At 49.1% G+C, this 19,876-nt stretch overlaps 1 protein-coding gene across 3 annotated transcripts in view; it reads left to right on the top strand.

The window, feature by feature from the left end:
- LOC146786202 (cytochrome P450 2J2-like) overlaps positions 1-19,876 on the top strand; it is a 626,890-nt gene that overhangs the window by 178,836 nt on the left and 428,178 nt on the right. For all 3 annotated transcript variants that reach the window (XM_085635777.1, XM_085635778.1, XM_085635779.1), the window contains exon 2: positions 18,138-18,300. In XM_085635777.1, the coding sequence (XP_085491903.1) occupies positions 18,138-18,300 (163 nt within the window). The remainder of the gene's footprint in view (positions 1-18,137; positions 18,301-19,876) is intronic.

Below are 19,876 nucleotides of genomic sequence, written 5' to 3'. Positions count from 1 at the left end.
ACACCTTTGCCCGGGGAGGCGGGAGGGTTGCTTATGACTTTGATGAGGATACCCCTGGAAGAGAACTAGGATTACAGGTAAGTAACTAATCCTTCTCTTCCAGGGGATCCTCATCAATAGTCATAAGCATTAGAATAGAATAGCGAGCCTCACCTCATCCCCCTGCGGGCAAAGGAAAGAAACAGAGAATGAACAGTATGCTTAGATAGACCAAGCTACCCAAAAAGGTTCCTCAAGGAGGCTTGGCCTACTTGGGCATCCGCCCTGGAATCAGATTCTAGGCAGTAGTGCCTGGTAAAGGTATGAACCGATTTCCAGGTGGCCGCCTTGCAAATCTCTGCCATTGGAACGTCATGCAAGAAAGCTACTGTGGCCGCTTTCCCCCTAGTAGAATGAGCCTTAGGGGCCAAAGGTAAGGGCCTTTTCGCCAGCTGGTAGGCTAAGGTAATGCAGGAAACAATCCATCTGGAAATGGATGTCTTAGCTGCTGGGAAGCCTGTTCTCATGGCGCCATAGTTGACAAATAGTTGATCCGTCTTCCTAATGCCTTTGGTACTTTCTAGGTAGAATTTAAGTACCCTCTTGAGGTCTAAGGAATGAAGCGACCGCTCAGCCGGGGTCGCTGGGTTCGGGAAGAAGGATGGAAGAGAAATGGACTGATTAATATGAAAATCAGACACTACCTTAGGGAGAAAAGATGGATGTGCCCTCAAGACCACTTTGTGCTGGTGAAAAACTGTGTACAGCTCTTTAGTACACAGCGCCTGGATTTCGCTTACTCTGCGTGCCGATGTAATGGCTACCAGAAAAGCGGCCTTCCAAGACAGATGCTGCAAGGAAGCTCTGTGGATTGGCTCAAAAGGTGGGCCCATCAATTTGGACAATACTAAGTTCAACTCACACGGAGGAGAAGGGTTTCGAACAGGGGGGTAAACTTTCTTCAACCCCTGTAAGAAGTCCTTGACCACCTGCATCTGGAAAAAAGAAGGTTGATTGGGAGACCTCCTGTACGCTGTAATGGCAGACAAGTGGACCCTGATTGATGCATACTTTAAGCCTGATCTCGTTAAGTGCAGAAGGTAAGGGAGAATGACATCCTCCTGCCCCTTCGTAGGATCAAGGTGATTCTCTCTACACCAAATGAAAAACCTCTTCCACTTAAACGCATAAGACGCTCTTGTGGAGGGTCGCTTCGCTTCTTTCAGAATATGCATGCAATCAGGCGGCAGACCTAAATGTCCGTATTGCAGGACCTCAGGAGCCATGCTGTTAAGTTCAGTGAGGGAAGGTTGGGATGCAGAATCCTCCCGCCCATCTTGGACAGCAGGTCCGGCCTGCAAGGCAGTCGCCTGTGAGGTCGCACCGACAGATGGAGAAGGTCCGGGTACCACCACTGGCGCGGCCAGTCCGGAGCTATGAGGATCATCTTCATGTCGGATCTGAGCAGCTTGGATACCACCTTCGGAATCAGAGGCAGGGGCGGAAAGGCGTAGGCAAATGTCCCTGACCAGTCCATCAAAAGAGCATTCCCCCTGGTCCCTGGACGGTGGAATCTGGACGCGAAGGCGTGGCATTTTGAATTTTCGTCGTCTGCAAACAGATCGATTTCTGGACGACCCCAACAATGGAACAGGTCCGCCACCCCTTCGTCGTGTAGCACCCAGTCTGGCTGATCTTCGAAGTGCCTGCTGAGTGCGTCTGCTTTGAGATTCAACTCCCCCGGAAGGTGCACTGCCACTACCGAGAGGTTCCGGGCAAGCAGCCAGTGCCAGATCGCCTGTGCCTCCAGGGAAAGAGGATGTGACCGAGTCCCGCCCTGTTTGTTCAGGTAGAACATGGTCGTGGTGTTGTCGGTCTGCACCAGGACTGAATCGGCCTTGATTGCAGGGAGGAACGCCTTTAGAGCAAGGTGGACTGCCCAGAGTTCCAGCATATTTATGTGGTAGCCCTGCTCTTTTGTAGACCACCGACCCTGTATCTGGAGGCACCCCATGTGGGCCCCCCAACCTTGCAGCGACGCATCTGTCACCACCGATTGCACCGGAAGTGGCTGGTGAAAAGGGACTCCCACCATCAGATTGTCCTGACGAGTCCACCATGCAAGGGAAGATTTCGCCACCTGGGAGAGAGAGATTTGATCTCCCCAACGGCCTGTGGACTGATCCCATTGGTCCTCTAGAGCTTGCTGCAAAGGTCGCATTTGCAGTCTGGCGTTGGGAATGAGAAAAATGCAGGACGCCATGGATCCCAGCAGAGATGCTACCTGCCGGGCTGACGGCCTCTGCATCTGCTGCATAAGCCTGCATTTCCGCTTCATTGAAGACAGTCTCTCCCCCGAAGGATACGCTTTTCCCACGATTGTGTCCAGAACGGAGCCAAGGTAGTGGATGGTCTGAGTGGGCTGCTGCACGGACTTTGCCATGTTGACGTGAAGGCCGAGAGCGTGCAACTGTCTCAGACAGGTCTGGAAGTCTTTCCTCACCTGTTGCTGGGATGGAGCCTTCAGCAACCAGCCATCTAAGTAAGGGTAGACGAATAGACCCTGCTTGTGTAGGCAAGCCGCCACCACTGCCATACATTTGGTGAAGACTCGCGGAGCCGACTTGAGCCCGAATGGAAGGACTTTGTACTGATAATGCGTGCTTCCGACCACAAACCGCAGGTACCTGCGTTGATGTCTCGCAATTGAAATGTGGAAGTACGCATCTTGGAGGTCCACCGAACACATCCAATCCCCTACTTGCAGATGTGGACATATTTGATGAAGCGCCAACATACGAAACTTCTCCTTGACGATGCTGTTTAGGAGACGAAGGTCCAGAATCGGCCGAAACTTGTGCTCTTGATCTTTTTTGGGCACAAGGAAGTACCAAGAGTACACTCCTTTTCCGATTTGCGAAGGAGGAACTTTTTCTATGGCCTGTTTTAGCAGAAGGGCCCTCACCTCCTTTTGGAGCAGCTTTAAGTGGTGAGGACGGGACTTTTTTGGCGGTATGTCTTTTGGACGCGCTCGAAAACGTAGCGAATATCCATTTCGCAGTATATTCAGCACCCAGCGATCTTTTGTGATGCTGTCCCACTCTGCCAGATGTTGTGACGCACTTCCCCCCCACTGGAGTGGGCAACGGTCGTAGAGGAAGCCACAGCTCATGACTTTCCTCCTCTTGTGGTAGTGGAGGACTGTTGCTGGTGTCCACCTCTGCCCCTGGTGGACTTTCCGCCTCAAAACTGCGATTTTCCTTGGGTTTTACTCTGAGACCACTGAGGGGTTTGAACCCTCTGTTGAGGCCCCTTGCGTTGGGTGGGTCTAAAACGGCGCTTGAATTCTTTTTTCTTCTCCAACCCCACAGCTTTGAGGGTGTCCAGTTCAGTTTTCATGCGCCCCATCTCCTCATCCATGTGAGTGCCGAAGAGGGAGGTGCCAGAGAACGGGAGGTTTAAAATCCGTTGCTGCGCATCCGGCTTGAGCCCTGTCAGCTGCAACCAGGACGACCTCCTGGCGCATACGCCCTGTGTGTAAGAATGGGCTGAGAGCAGCGCACCATCCGCCGCCGTGCTAATCGACTGATTAGCCACCAGTGACCCTTCAGTGACTATTTCTTCGAAGTCCTTTTGGTCCTCCTTTGGGAGCTTGGACTTGAACCGCTCCATAGAGTCCCAGAGAGCCCTATCGTATCTGCCCAACAGCGCCGCCGCGCTGGAGATCTTGAGGGAAGCCGCTGCGGACGAGCAGGCCCTGCGCCCCCAGGAGTCCTGGGTTCTGCTCTCCTTATCCGGAGGAACGGAAGAGGACGCCGATACAGCATGACCCTTTCTTGCAGCCGCCACTATTACTGAGTCCGCAGGAGGGTCCATTTTTACAAAGACAGGATCAGAGGTAGCCGTCTTATATTTTTTGAGGATACGAGCCGGAACCGCTTTGACGGTCGCTGGAGTGAGGAAGGTGTCCATGACGGGTTCCATGATCCCTGGGACCAAAGGCAGCAGTGGACGAGAGGCAGACTTCTGGTGAAGTGTTTCGAAAATTACCAACGTGGTGACTTGGGGGACTGACATCTCAATCCCCAACTTCTGCACCCCCCTCTGCAGCACCTCATGGTAGGTGTTGATGTCGTCTATGGGCGAGACCCTGGACACTGGGCTGCCCGATAGCGTGGGTGAATAGTCCCTTATTGAGGACCTGGTGGATGAGGAAGATGATGTTGATGGTGACCTCCGATCCCGGCGACGATCACGAGCCCGTGATCCGGCTAAACGCCCCTCCCGCCTGGGGGAGCGCGGTCTGCGTCGCCGGCTCTCAGGCGACTTCTCACGTGCTGACCTGGGAGGACTTGCTCTGTCCACTGCCTCCACCAACCGTTGCAGCGGAGAGTCATGCACTTGACTGACATATTCCCGCAGTCTCCTTGTAGCCCCTGAGTCCTGCCAATGATGTGCTGGCAGCAGCCATCTGGGCGACAGTCGTACCGCAGAAATGGTCCCTTGAGTCTGAGGGGAAGACCTGTGGAGTTGGCTGGCAGACTCTCGTGGAATTGCCGGTCGTGGAGATGCCCCTGAGCGTGAGGAGGAATGGTGCGAAGCCGACTCCGTCACCAGGACCACCGACCTGTCCGAGGCCTGTCTCGACGTCGAGCGTGGTCTTGACGTCGATCCGTGGCTTCGCCTTCTTTATCGCCGGGACTCTCCTCTTCTCGATGTCGAACGACGCCTCGATGTGGACCGGCGGCCATTTCAGCCGGCGAAGAATGCCGCCTCGACGTCGAACGGCGGTGTGAAGCCGACGACGGAGGCCCTCTCTCCCTCGACGCCGAACGCCGTCTTGACGCCGGCGGAGATGCTGCCACTCTCGACGTCGACGTGGATGGTACCCTCGACGCCGAACGCCGCCTGGATGACGAGGAATCTTCCCTCTCGACGACGATCGCTGATGGAGTCGCGACGACGGAGGGGATCGTGCCCTCGACGACGGAGGGGTGACACTCCTCGACGCCGTATCGCCTGGTCGACGACGGCGGAGTTTCCCTGCTCCTCGATGCCGATCGTCGTCGAGATGACGACGGCGGAGGTTCCCTGCTCCTCGACGCCGATCGCCGTCGGGTTGACGACGGCGGAGGTTCCCTGCTCCTCGACGCCGATCGTCGCCGGGTTGACGACGGCGGAGGGGTGGTGGTTCTCGACGCCGATCGCCGCCGAGTTGACGATGGCGGTCTAGACTTCGACGTCCGACGACGTACCTGCTCTCGCCGGCGAGCCCGCTGTCGAAGGTCTCTTCATTGAAACATGACCTACCGGAAGATCTTTTCTCAGCGCCGGTCCCGACGCTGAGGTGGAAGGACGAGAGGACTTGCTTCTAGATGTATCTCTAGGCCTCTTGGAGCCCTTCCTCACCGGAGATCGTCCTCTGGATGGTTGTGCCAGGCCATAAATGCGAATTCGCTCTCTGTCCTTCAAAGTTCTCTTGGACAGGCTCTGGCAGTGAGGACATGTCTTGGAATCATGATCCTCCGGTAGACACAGGATACAGACCCTATGAGAGTCAGTCCTGGCCTTCTTCTTGCCACAGGCAGGGCAAGGATCGAAAAGAGATGGCATTCTAAGGTAGAAAAAAAATGCCCAAAACTGCCTTAAAAAGACAGCCGCCTACTTCTTTAGATGTAAAACGTCGAAGTAAGGGAAAAAACAGTTGAAAAATAGACAATATTTTCTGACAAACTCAGAAAAAAGTGGAGCTCTGTTGCCAGGATCCTTCCAGAAGGAGCCGGAAAGAACAACTGACCTAACTGCCACCCCTGAGGCATGATGAGAAGTTGGGGGTAAGGTGTGCCTTAAAGGCACGGTGTCAGTTTTTTGCTATGCAGCTATTAGTTAGCTTTTCAGTCTTTTTAGACTGGGTATTTGCAATGCAGCCTGGGAGCTTCCTATGCTTTCAGTGATTTATAAGAATTTCTGCTGTTTTCTGAGCATTAAAACAGTTTCTAAACCAGTTATAATGTTGTTTCTCGTGTTTATAATGCTATTTTTTTATGTATAGTGGAAATTCCTTGCAGCATGTTTCAGCTCTAGTGTTTATTGGCTGCAGTTGCTTGTGTATACATATAGGTATATATGTATGGATATATATATGTGGGGCACATATAATATACTGTTTCCGGGATCCCGCGCATGGGCGGGAATATTTTAATGCTTATTACTATTGATGAGGATCCCCTGGAAGAGAAGTGGGAGGCCCACGGGATTCAGGTGCAGAGTGGAAACACTCACGCGTAATGCGTAAAAGTCGATAGAATTTGTAGCAGTTAGAAATTAACAGTTTTAGGACACTTCTGGAATAGCTAGAAAGTCGAGACTCGGAAACTAGACCCTAGGATAGTCAATAGCCTTGTGAGCACCGGAGTACTCAAGTTACCTAGCCCACGGGCTGCGGGTGCATAGGTGTGAACTTGCGTCGGGTTTCGTCGTGGACTTCTATGGATGCCTGAAGGAAAGTTGCTGACAGGCAGTCAGTGAAGAGTGTCCGGTGGATCCCAAGGAGGGGATCAAGAAGGAAGGAACCTGCAAGCAGAAGGGACAGAGTCTAGGTCACCGGCCAGGAGCCGGGAAGGAACCAGGAAGGAACCAGGCGATGTCGTGAAGATGCAGGTGAAGAGGTGAAGCTTGTCGCAGCAGCCACGGGTACCAGGAGGCGTCGAGGACGACCAGGACCAGGAGGTGAGCTGTCCCACGAAGGCTCTTGCTGTCGGCGGCGTCGATGTCGAGCTAAGACCCAACAAGCCTTGGCAAGCGGAACCCACGCAGGATGGAGGACTTGCTTCTGGTGCAGACCAGGAAGTTCTGGGGTGCTTCTCTTTCACAGAGGAGCGGGTGCCAGTCTGGAGGAGCTGGACCAGCAAGATGGAAACAAAGGTTCGTCGTCGCAGAGGCTACTAGCCAACGGGCCAGCAACCAGACAACACGTCGAGCAACACAGGTGCAGAAGGGCCCCACGCAGAACACGTGAAGTGTGGGGAGCTGGTCTTCTTTGCAGATGGTGCTCGGGATTGGGGCTTCTCAATTCCCCAAGCACAGCCTCGAGGGAGCCTCGGAAGTCGCGCTAGTCAGGTACTAGCCACTTTTCCCAAGTCGCCGGTCCCACGTCCCTCGTCTCCTCCACGGGTCTCAGCTTCGCTGGAGATGTGGATCTGGTTCAGAGGTGTCTGGAAGTCTCGGCGCTGGTCAGTCTCTGCAGTCGTCCCTCATAGGATCAGTCGCAAAGCAAGCAGCGGTCGCTGGATGGTGCCTGGTTGCTGAGGGTGGTCACTCCTTGGCCACAAGGGAGATTTCTTCAGTCTTCTTCCTGAGGTCGAAGGTCCAGAGTTTCTGTTCAAGTTGCAGATTCAGGTTAATCTAATCTAGCAGGGCTCAGCTAGCTACTGATATACTGGGCTAGTGGGCTGGGCTACCTGCAAGGTCCCTCCTATGGGTGGGACCAGGAAGGGGGGTGGCTACACCCCCTTTCCTTTGTCCAGTTTCGCGCCAGAGCTGGGGCTGGAGTGCCCCAGTACCGGTTTGAACTGGACTATGCATGGAGCACTTTGTGTGCCCCAGGCATGTCTCATTCCTTTCAGCTCTCCCTGCCCCAATACACTAAAGTCTGTCTGGGGAGGTGCTAGCACCTCCCCAAGCAGGAAACCTATTGTCCAGGCCTCCCTGGCTGGGAGGGCTCCCAGCTGCAGGAGGTCAGACTCGTGTCTGTGGCAGCAGCATCCATTTTGTGATGCTGAGGCTTTGGTGAGAGTTAAACAGCAAAGTAGGATTTTAACATGTCTCTCCCTCTAGAAGGGAGGAATAATATCCTTATCACCAGAAATGGTATGGGGGTATTATTCCAAAGTGTTAGACACCTTACACGACATGTTTTGATAAAGCCAAACCATAGTTACCATAACCGTTTAAGATTATAAGGTACTTTAAGAGTATATGGTAGGCTATATCATAGAACAGCTATAAGGACATGGTTCCGAAAGCTGCAGACAGGCTCAGGTCATGCTAGACCACCATCTCACTTGTTACCAAGCACTCTGCCTCCAGGATTGTTAAGGCCTGCCATAGGAGTGGCTGATAGGTACACATGTGTCTATATATAAGGTAGGTATAGGAATACTACACCTAAGCAAGGGGTGATTACACGACCTTGCCCCAGCTGAGTGATTAGCCAGTTGTGTCATAATGGAAGGCCAGGCCAGGGGTGGCATAATACATGCTGCAGCCCCTGATAGGCCTAGGGTACACCTATGCCCTGGGTACCTAGGGTACACTGTACAGAGTCCGATAAGGTGATCCTTACCAATTGGGTATGTACCTAGGGTACATGGAGTCCATTTTAAAGAGAGAGAGACCCTGAATGGCAGGATCTCAGGCCAACTAAGTCGAAAAACCAGCTAAACACCAGCTAAACACTAGGCAAAAAGTTGGGGGTAACCATAGTCAAATAACCACCTTCCTACAGGCAGCACCTGCGAAACCAAACCCCTGAGTGAATGGGAGTAACAGCCAAAAGACATGCAGTGTTCACCGACCATAGTGTCAGGCTGCTAGAAGAAAACATTATCTCGCCCAAGGTGTCTAGCCTTTTGGATTCCCTATCCAGTGGAGTGGTAGGGAATACACCAAGATTTACTCGGAATTGGATCCCCTGTGCAAAGATTGGACCAGGCCTGGCAGGACGTCCCTGAAGGCATTCTTTAACGGGAGAAGCAGTTCAGATGGGGTGACTCCTGGGTGGAGCACTGCCATCAAGAAGTTTATCTTGACAGCCACAGACAGCAGCTAAAGGTCCAGGACCTTCGAGGCTCTTCTCTATCATCATAGCAAATGAGAATCCCTTCTCCATAGCCATGGTAGGAGGAGAGACCAAGCCAGTATCTGGGAAGGTGTCCAGTCCACTGGCTTCAGCTCCTCACACTCCTCCCCAAGCCCTAGCTCATAGGAATGAGGATCAGGCTCTGACGTATATAGCACGGCTCCTGTCGGCGCCAGAGTCGGCGGTGGAAAATGCCCATCTGGCTCCATATCGGAGTCGGGGATAAGAATGGGGAAGCCAAAGTGGCATGATAACTCTCCCCAGATCTGCACTGACTGGAGCAGAAAGGAAAGAAATGACATCAGCGTCCTGGAGTGGCGCCTATATAGGCACCACACACATTACTTCTGGCGCAGATGGTGCCACTGACAGCACGTGGAACTGAACAATGACACCTACTGGCGCACAGGGGTACTGATCACAAAAGAAAGTCCAGATCTGGTCTGACGCCTGGGGATAATAATGAGGTAAGTACGGTACAGCTAGAAATCTCTATCAGATATGTTTGTTCAGAACATTTCCTATACCACAGCTGCATAACTCATGAAATAGGAAGACAGGAAGGCTGGCCTGTAGTTCTGGAGGGAGCATATAATGTGCTAGTTGTCAATATGTCACGCCTTAAAGGTCTCTCTCCAGCCATACAAACAGGAAAGACATCTGCATCATTATTATTTGTACACAAAGCATTTATTCAGCCATTAATGTCAGAATGACCATTTAAAACACATAGGTATTGAACAATGTACCTGTGACCTATTATTAAATCTATACCTGTGAACAAGCCAGATTTAAACTTGCAAACAGCTTCATTTATTAGTTCAAAAGCACATTTCAAATTCATCACAAAGACGCTTCCTTTGGAGCAAATCTACTCTTGTGAGTGATAAATTTAAATTATAGGGCAGAGAATGCATATTTTCTTGTTAAATCTTGATCTGCAGTACAAGTAAAGTTTTCAATTCTCTTTGCTCCTTGACTCAGAATCAGAAGTAGTTGTCTTATCATCCTCAAATTAAGTATTTTTGTCAACTATATGACAACTATGACCATAGTTCACCTACTTCTGTTTATGCTAAACATTCATTGAATTTACATACAGGGTATAACCTTTTCTGGCGTTAGTCAAGACCGTTGGTATTTATTAAAATTATATAAATAATATACTCACTTATACGGGTGTCAGAACCCCTTTCAGAGGACCACGGGCATGCAGGGGTTACTGGGCAAACCGTGGTGGTTGAGGCTTTTTACTCCTGATGTCTGGGGGCCCGACCTACTATGGATCCTGAGCAACTGTGGATAGTACTTCTACTGCACTTGACTCTCAGTGGTAATTGTGGTTGAGCAGTCAAGGCTTCCGCAGGGGGAGATGTAGCTACAGGCCAGTGAATATGAGTCATAACTTAAAGTGCAAAACAGTAAGAACAATAAATCAAAGCTCAAATACTTGATTTTATAAGAAAAAGTTGCATTTAGTTTTTAACTCTACACATGCAAAGAAATACGACATTCAGAAGCAACAAGATAATCCTCTTGAGGTTGGTGCTTTAGTAGTTGTCAGGCAAATCCCTGTCCCACCCTCCTTTGTGTAATGTGTTCGGGGTGTTTCCTCATTCACTGGTGGCTGCATCTAGAGAATACTCACTATTTGGCCGTACTCTAGAGTTCTCCTTTGTCTCTTCAGGTTTTAGTGAAAAAGTGTCTATTGAGCCACAGCACCATTAGTAGCAACTCTACTGGGGCCCCACCGGCCCAGTTCACATCTTACCCACTCTTGCAGCACAGAAGTGTTAAGTGTTACATGATGCAGTGGGTGCCCTCATCGTGAGCACCCAGGAGTTCTGCTCCGCTCTGAGAAGTCGGCAGCTCAAGGCTCACGCGGCAGCACCCATCAGCGCAGCCTTTCTCTCCTCAGCAGCCCTGCCAGAGTTCTATCAGTTGCTGGAGTAGCTCCCAGCTCGTGAAGATGCAGTAAATTGGCTTTATCCAGCAGGGTGGAGTGGAGGGACTCCTGTCTTCTGCTCCGGACTTGAGCCAGCGCGGTTGCAACTTTCTCCATGGCATCCTAGTCAATCCTCAGTAGTGAGTCGGGGGCTATTCCCTGAAGTGCAGCTCCAACCAGTCGAATGCAGCCTCAGTCTCTCATTTGGGTGGTGGCCTGAATTCTTTGGGAGCATTAGCACTAGCAGCCCCTCCTGGTGTCCGGGGTTGCCTTTATACAGGAAAATATGGGCACAGGCCCCTCCAGCACAAGAGCCCATGCCCAGATTATTGCAAATCCTGATTCTTCTCAATGTAGCATCTTTGCCAGTGCCCCCCTCCGGCTTACGGATTCACCACAATGAGGTGAAACAGGCTAAGCAAGACCCACTAGGCGCTCAACACATGGCTCAGTCCACAGCGGCCCTCTCCTGGCATATGGGGGTGCTGAGCCAACACTGCACATAGGCAACAGCTCGATCGGTGCACAGCTGAATACTTACCTCGCAGAGGGAGTCCCATGGTAGGGCTCCCCACTGGACCTCGCTCCCTCCAACATTCTACTCTTCATCACAGGGCACACCGGTCTTGGCCAGCAGGCAGGTACTGGTGCGGGCTCCAGGGCAGGTGGTCTTGGTTTCCCTGGGCGATGTTCCCTCACCCAGCAGGGAGACTAGCAGGCCTTTACCCCAGTCCTAGATACAAGCAGATGTCTTGCAGAGCTTCCCCGTCTCACACAGCCCATCTGGCTTCTTGGCAGATGAAAAGGTTTGGGGTCTCAACCTCCCCTTTTATATATTGCATTTCCAGATACCAAAATGTAATTTAGAGTCTGAGTCTTGAAATCTTTACATTGGGGCTCTGTTCCTTTTGAAGTGATCACTTTTCTTTTTCTTCTTTCCTCATGAAAGATTATCCATCACAGCAGGCAAGACTCTGAAGCTCATTGTTCCACAATACAATTCATGGCAGTAACCAGAGTTCACACCTGGATGTCAGCCACAGTAATGTGTGCTTCAAAAGGTTAATCCCACACTCTGAACCCTACTCAAAATATTTTCCTTCATGATCTCCTTTTTTGAGATCTATCCAGACCCCTTCCTTGTGATCTATCACTGAATCGAAGAGCAGTCTTTTACAGTGCAAAGGAAATTTCTTCATTATCGGAGTGTGTCCCACCCACCTCACAGGAATGCAGCAATACACACATCTGTCTGGGGTGGGGGGTTGATTCCTTTCCTCATGTCTTCACCAGGCATGGCTGGTCTTCCCAAAATGGAACCCAGGGTCCTTCATGTAATGTACCTTTGCAGGCACACTTACTCAGTATACATTCACAGCACAATTACTGCACAAAACTGTTAGCTTCATGCCTTGTACCATTAAAAGTACACATGCATTCGGCTCACACTCTGTCTGCGCACAATGTTCAGCACTGAGGCTTTTTTATATTTAATCAGCGTGCGCTATTTACAAACACACACACTGCCAGCACACATACTAACCCTGTGCATGCTGCATAACACTTAAACCTTCATGTATCGTACTTCATGAAAGCACACAAGCACCTAGCAACAGTTTCAATTGCACATGCTTTGCACATCTGCGGCGTTCTGCGGCGTTCCTCAAGGCTCCTCGCTCAGTCCAACCCTCTTCAACGTGTACATGAGCCCCCTCGCAGACATCGCACGCCAGCACAACCTCAACATCATCTCCTACGCCGACGACACCCAGCTGATTCTCTCCCTCACCAACGACCCCGCCACCGCCAGAGCCAACCTCCACGAAGGGATGAAAGAGGTAGCCGAATGGATGAAGAACAGCCGCCTGAAACTGAACTCGGACAAGACGGAAGTCCTCATCCTGGGATCCTCACCCTCCGCCTGGGACGACTCCTGGTGGCCCCCCGCCCTAGGCAGCGCACCCAAACCAACAGACCACGCACGCAACCTGGGCTTCATCCTGGACTCCACCCTCTCCATGACCAGACAAGTCAACGCAGTCTCCTCGTCGTGCTTCAACATCCTGCGCATGCTACGAAAGATCTTCCGGTAGATCCCCACCGAGACCAGGAAGACGGTCACCCAGGCCCTCGTCACCAGCCATCTGGACTACGGCAACTCCCTCTACGCCGGAACCACCGCCAAACTCCAGAAAAGACTTCAGCGGATCCAGAACGCCTCAGCACGACTCATCCTGGACATCCCCCATCGCAGCCACATCTCCGGACACCTGAGAGACCTGCACTGGCTCCCGGTCACCAAGAGAATCACCTTCCGTCTCCTCACCCACGCACACAAAGCCCTACACAACCAAGGCCCAGGATACCTCAACAGCCGCCTCAACTTCTACGCTCCCAAACGCCAGCTTCGATCGACCGGCCACGCCCTCGCCACCGTCCCCCGCATCCGAAGAGCCACCACAGGGGGACGGTCCTTCTCCTTCCTCGCCGCCAGGACGTGGAACTCCCTCCCGACCCACCTCCGCCTGACCCAGGACCACCTCGCCTTCAGGAAGCAACTCAAGACCTGGCTGTTCGAGCAGTAGCGGACCCCCCTCCCCTAGCGCCTTGAGACCCTCTGGGTGAGTAGTGCGCTATATAAATGCTTTGATTGATTGATTGATAGTACTACTTATCTCTTGTTATGTTCCTCTTAGGCATTCATACACCCATTACATGCACTAACCACAAATGCACTGCACAGTACTTCTCTATCCCTGTGCTATACCCTTTCCAGGTCCACTCATATCCAGTACAGTGTGGCTCCTTCTGCCGCTGCGCAGCACTCCACATCTACCTGATATTCGCCAAGGGGTCAGTTAAGCACAGAGAAGCAGTACTTTTAAAAAGGTGAGTGAACCTGTAGGCCTCACTCCAGTGACACAGGATAAAAAGGTCCTCTTCACTACTACTGATCACTACACAGTATGCCGCCAGACAAAAGTTTGGTACTCAGGGCAGGGATATATGTCTCTTACCATGCAGATGACTTTTTCATCCCAACAAGGGGCTTTAGCCAGCCCTCTTAATCCACTGGTTTGTTGTTGTCATTCACTTCTATCTTCCACCCGCTACAGTATACAGCATAAGGCAGTGAGTTAGCCGACGTCAGCCACTGGCTTACTTCACTGTCAGTGACGCCATTCTGCCCTTTCACAAACAGCACATCCACACAAATAAGTACCAGGGACCGCAAGGCCAAAGTTTGCTTTGTGTGGCAAAGAAAATACTTACTGTGACGCCCTGGGCTGCCGTAATAAGCATACTACTAAATTATGCTCGAAATTATTTCCTCCACCCAAATGGTCCTGCTCATTACAAGTGTCACAGTTTGAGGATCATACAAAGGTAACGCCCTGAATTCAAAAATGTATATTTGGGCAGACAGGAAGACTAGGAAAAGTCTCAAAAAATTGTCAGGACTCAATCCAGAGATCCCTGGCTCTCAGATCCCTGCATGCCTGCTCCTGAAATCGGGCTACCTGGTGGGCTAGTTGGACCCCAGGGACCCTCAGGATTCAAGGGGACTTAATCCCCTAACTTAAAACGCGCCACGGGGCGCATTTGCACAGTGGTGAAGGGAGGGGGCGGGGCCTGAGGTAACATGTGTGCAAACACGCCCTGTGGCACGTTTTAACTTGGGGAATTCATTCCTCTTCAATCCTGAGGGTCACTGGGGGCCAACTAGCCCACCAGGTACCTCAAGTAAGTGCCACTGTGCTGCGTTGCAGAGAGGTGGTCCAGGCCACGCCCCTTTTTACACCTCTCTGCAACGCAGCTCTGTGGCGCTTACTAGAGGTACCTGGTGGGCTAGTTGGACCCTAGGGACCCTTGGGATTCAAGGGGACTTAATCCCCCAACTTACAACGCTCCAGGGGGTGTGTTTGCAGAGTGGTGGAGAAAGGGGGCATGGCCTTTGTCTACCTCTCACGAATCCCACTGCGTGGGGCTTACTGGAGGTAAAGGTTAGGCTAGTTAGCCCTTAAAGGACCCCCAGCATTGAAGGGGACTTCAATCCCCACCCAAGAGCATGCCAGGGAGCGCATTTGTAGAGTGGTGGACAAAGTGGGCGTGGCCTGGTACGATTACTTACCAGTGCTGCTGTGTGGGACTGACTGGAGGTAATAGTTTGGGAAGTTGGGCTCCCAAGGATGTCCTTGGGGGCCAACCACCCCTCTTCTTTCATCCAGTTAGTCCCACACAGTGGGATTGCTAAGACGTCTTCGGAGGCCATGGCCCCCTTTCTCTACCACTCTGCAAACGTGCCTCGTGGCAGACTACGGGATAGGGGATGAAGTCCAATTTTGTCCTGAGGGAGCTTGGGGGCCAAGAATCCCTCCTGGTACCTCCTCTAAGTCCTACGCAGGGGAATTCCTGAGCGTTGGTTGGATGCCCAGCACCCTTTCTCCACCACTCTGCAAACACGACTACTAGTTAAAGTAGCATATTTCTGCACCTCTGACTTAGAGGTAGTTTTAATCCCCCTGCCCTATTATGTACTAGGGCCTTACAGAGGAGGTCATTCATGCTAATCACAGGGGTACCCCAAAGCATAGTGTTCCCTAGTGTATGTAGGTATTTTCACTGTATTCTAAGTGTCTTTTAGCATAGGACTGGCTCTAGGCCTGGTTAGTCAGAGTCAGTTACCACCAGTACCCATCTGAAAAAACTGTGGGCACAGGATGACTTTGTAACAAGGCCTCTTTCTGCTCCTCTGTTGGTTCTTTCTACACGTCTTGCTTCTTCCTGCAATTTTCTTCGTCTTTGTGGACTTCTGTTGCTTCTTTCTGCATTTCTTTTGCTTCTTTCTGTGCAGGTTTTCTTCTTTCTTAACATGTCCTACCTCTGTAGGCATAGTTAGAAACTAGCATTTACATTTTTTTTGAAATTCACTTAAAAAACCATAGGTTTCAGGCACGTTATAGTTAGAAATTAGCATTTAAAAAACCTTAGATATTCACTGAAAAAAACCATAGGTTCTAGGGAAAGTTATAGTTAGTTGGACATTTCACTCGTACAAAACCATAGAAATTCCCCCGTCAGCTAACTATAACTCGCGCCCCCGCAATGCACTGCTGATGATGTCACATATTACAGATCACATATATATATATATATATTCTACACCAAACAGTCCAGATTCAGCACGCACTTGTCTCACAACCGGTGCAGTATTACTTGGTCGGACTTAACCTCGTACCATATTCCTCATCAAGAAAGGATACCGCACTCCACGATTCTCCAACAATTAGCTTTATTCAAAGCGCAATTTTCACCACTACCAACACCAACGTTTCAGCCAAAAAATGGCCTTGATCACGGTATCGTAAGTCCTTTGTTTGTGTCTCTTTTAAATAGTAATTCCATATTAGCCCATTATGAGGCATTATGGGACTTTGAGTCCTATGATTTTAATATGGAAAAACAGGTTGTAAGTTACATGTATAGTCTCTAAAAAGTTCATAGTTCATATTTCTCTCATTTCACTGATACAAAACCACAGAAATTGGGCAGTTATAGTTGCCTGAGCTAACTATATTTTACGCCCCCGAAATGCACCACTTATGACCTCACATATTACATTACTCATGACATGGTCAGTGTTATCACTGAAGACATCTTAAATGACATCACTGATTACATCATCTATAGAACCACTCACAAACCCATACAACCTCTCATACCCGCACACACAGAGCCACACAACCACTTATATACCTATGAACAGACCCATACAAGTACTCAAAAAACCCACTCACTTATCCAAAGATCCACTCACAGATCCACTCACGGATACAGCCATTCACATAACCACTAACTCACCCATATAATCACTCATGCCCCCACTCACTTACCAATACAGCCACTAACACATCCAGTTATTTAGACATACAGACACTTACACTCATACACCTTTCAGTAACTCACACACTGAGTCAGTCACCCATACAGCTATCCACACACCTACTCACTCACTCATACAGCCACTCATTCACCCATACCTTCACTCACACACCCACTCACCTACTCATACAGATACTAACACATGTACTCACACATACAGTTATTGACACAAGCAAACACTAACCCATACAAGCACTCTGATATTTACTTACTCACCCATATAGTCACTTACACCCTCTCACTCACCCATACAATACTTATGCACCGTCACTCACCCATACAGCCTCACACACATCAATAACGTTTACATGCCTCTCACATACCAACTCACTCACCCATACAACCCTGACACACCCACTCATTCACCCATACAACCACCCACACATACCCTAACACACTGAAACAGCCACTCATACCCACTAACCCACCCATACAGCCACTCACAGACCTACTCACTCACCAATAAAGGCACTCACACATCCACACTCTCACTTATACAGCTGTTCACACAGTCACTCACTACCCATACAGCTAGTCACACAGGCACTCACCCATACAACCACTCACACACCTATTCACACACAAACATACAGCCACTCAGACACCCACTCACATACTGAAAGTCACACAGCCACTCACATAACATATGTTACAAATAGTATCACTCATTACTAAGACACAAACTATACTAATTTAAGTAATTCACTAGTTTACTACATATATTTAACACACATAAACTTTTAGAAAACACTTACACTTAATGGATGATATCATTTGAGATCATATCACTGATGTCACTAACCATTTCATGAGGGATGTAATATGTGAGGTCTTGAGCTATGCAATGCGGGGGCATAAGTAATAGTTACCTCGGGTAACTATAACTGCTGAATTTTTCAGATTTTGTAAGAGTGAAATATCAGCCTAACTATAACGTCTCTGTAACCATTGCTTTTTTCAGTGAATATATATATATAAATATAAATACTTATGTATGTCAATATAAAAATAGAAATGGGTGTAACACTTACCTGTTAATTTTCTACCACACATATGCCTTCACCATGCATGCGTTTGTTTGTGGTAAAGGTATACTTGTGGTAAAAAGAGTTGTAAAGACTTTTGTTGCAAAGATTTGTCGTGGTTCCAGTGTCGTTGTAAAAGCACTCGCGGTAAATGCAGTCGTGGTCCGTCATACATCTCTCCCACAGTTCAGTGTTTTATAAGGAAGATCAAATTATGGGTGAATGAAACAGATAGTTTCTAAATAAAGACAGCAGGTGAATGGATATTTGAATATGACAGTGTCTGAGGGCAATGTAAAGGAAACAATATTTTGTTATGATGTGTTGTGGTCATTCAAGGCTCCAGTCCTTCACAACTCCAACTGTGTATGTTTTTTATTCACAGCTCGCAAAGACCTATGGAAATACTATCACCTTGTGGGTGGGGCATACCCCTGTGGTTATAACCAATGGATACGAAGCTGTTAGAGACATGCTGGTATCCAAGTCTGAGGAGACATCTGGACGACCCCAGACACCTTACATACAGAAATATGGACAAGAAAAAGGTACCTTCCTGATTATATTGAAAGCTAATTTCTGTTGTATCGAGGATCTCCAGTCCCATCTAGCCTGTTTATGTCCCTACAATTTGCTGTATCATTGAGTCCTCACTAATCATAACACATGTCTTTGCTCTTACACTGTTATTAGTCACATATTTCATTTTTTTGAGTTGTGCCAATGCCACGGCAGCACAATGTTAATGCGGCTATGTCACATTTATTTATTTTTCCAAACATCAATACACTATTGACTTTATAAATAAATAAGCACCTGCACCTAAGGCACCTAAGCATTGTGTACCTTCATGTTTGGCTGTTGTTAAGAAAAGCCATCTTTACCTTCGAAGCACTAAACTGTCTACTCCGCCTACAGCCATTTGACCACTGTGCCGATAACCTGCTTAGTGATAGGGATTCTCGCTGTTTTTCCTGGCAACCTCTTGTATTTCACCCACTTTCATATCAATCAATCTATCTAGACCGTATTTGGATTCCTACTTTACTGCATTTGCACTTAGTTTGGCTTCACTTAGCAGTCCCCTTTAACGGCACCGACAACCTGGTACCTAGTATGACTTTGTTTAGTTGCCCTCTTGATCTATTCAGGCCTGATGGTTGACCTTCATGAACTCTTGATGCTCTCTCACCATCCCATCACCGCTCACCCAAGGGAGCACAGACCTAATTGTCTCCTGCCGAACATCATTATGCCATTTGTTGGCCAGCAGTAACTAAATGGTAGGCTTTCCTAATCTTGTTAAGCACTCTCCTCAATCAGCTAAAACGCCGCCTAAGGTCCGACATGACCTATTTTAGCACTTTTCCTGGTCCACAATGGATTATTCTCATATTCTTTTATTCTAAACAGCTTTTTTGTGTTGTTCTTGGGTGTTTTAAAATAAGCCTAATGCTTGGGACCAGGTTTACCATATAAACCTTGGAGAAGGCAGTGTCTGTGATCTGATTAAATTGCACTATGGGTCATCGTCACAGCTAGTAGATTACTCCCAAAATTTATAGTGACAGCGACTCCAGAAAATCTTTTGGAAACTTGTAGCTGCACCCAACACATGTTATAAAATTCATGGGTCTGCACCTTGGAAACTGCTGATCATGGTCAAGATTTTGCAGTGGTGATCACTCACAGTTGAAGGAGCAACATCCTCTCTTGTAAACACTCGGGATTACATATGTCAGTGGTTTAGGATTAAGATGGAACAGGACACTCCAAATGTGACATCAAGTTTCAATGGTTTTAAGGCAAGATGTCCAAACCATGACAATATCACAAGATCATGTCCTCCTAGGTTTCTGTTATCATCTCTAGGTATGATAAGAAGATATGTTTCTTTCTCTTCTCTTACACTACTCATCCAACAAAGAATATTTGGCTATCTCACATTATTCTGGTGCAGACCGCTGACTGCTCCCTTAAAGATTGAGTTTCTAAAAGTACAGATGATGCCCTTTCCCGACTCTCCAACCTCATTAACTTACCATACCATCGCTCCAAATAATATTGTCAACATGTTGCAGCGAATCCTATGTCTGCCACAATGGGTTGATGGCCTTCTTTAGG

The sequence above is a fragment of the Triturus cristatus genome, chromosome 11 (genome assembly GCF_964204655.1).
Source record: "Triturus cristatus chromosome 11, aTriCri1.1, whole genome shotgun sequence".
Taxonomy (NCBI): Eukaryota; Metazoa; Chordata; class Amphibia; order Caudata; family Salamandridae; genus Triturus; species Triturus cristatus.
This window is presented reverse-complemented; position numbering and strand designations above follow the sequence as displayed.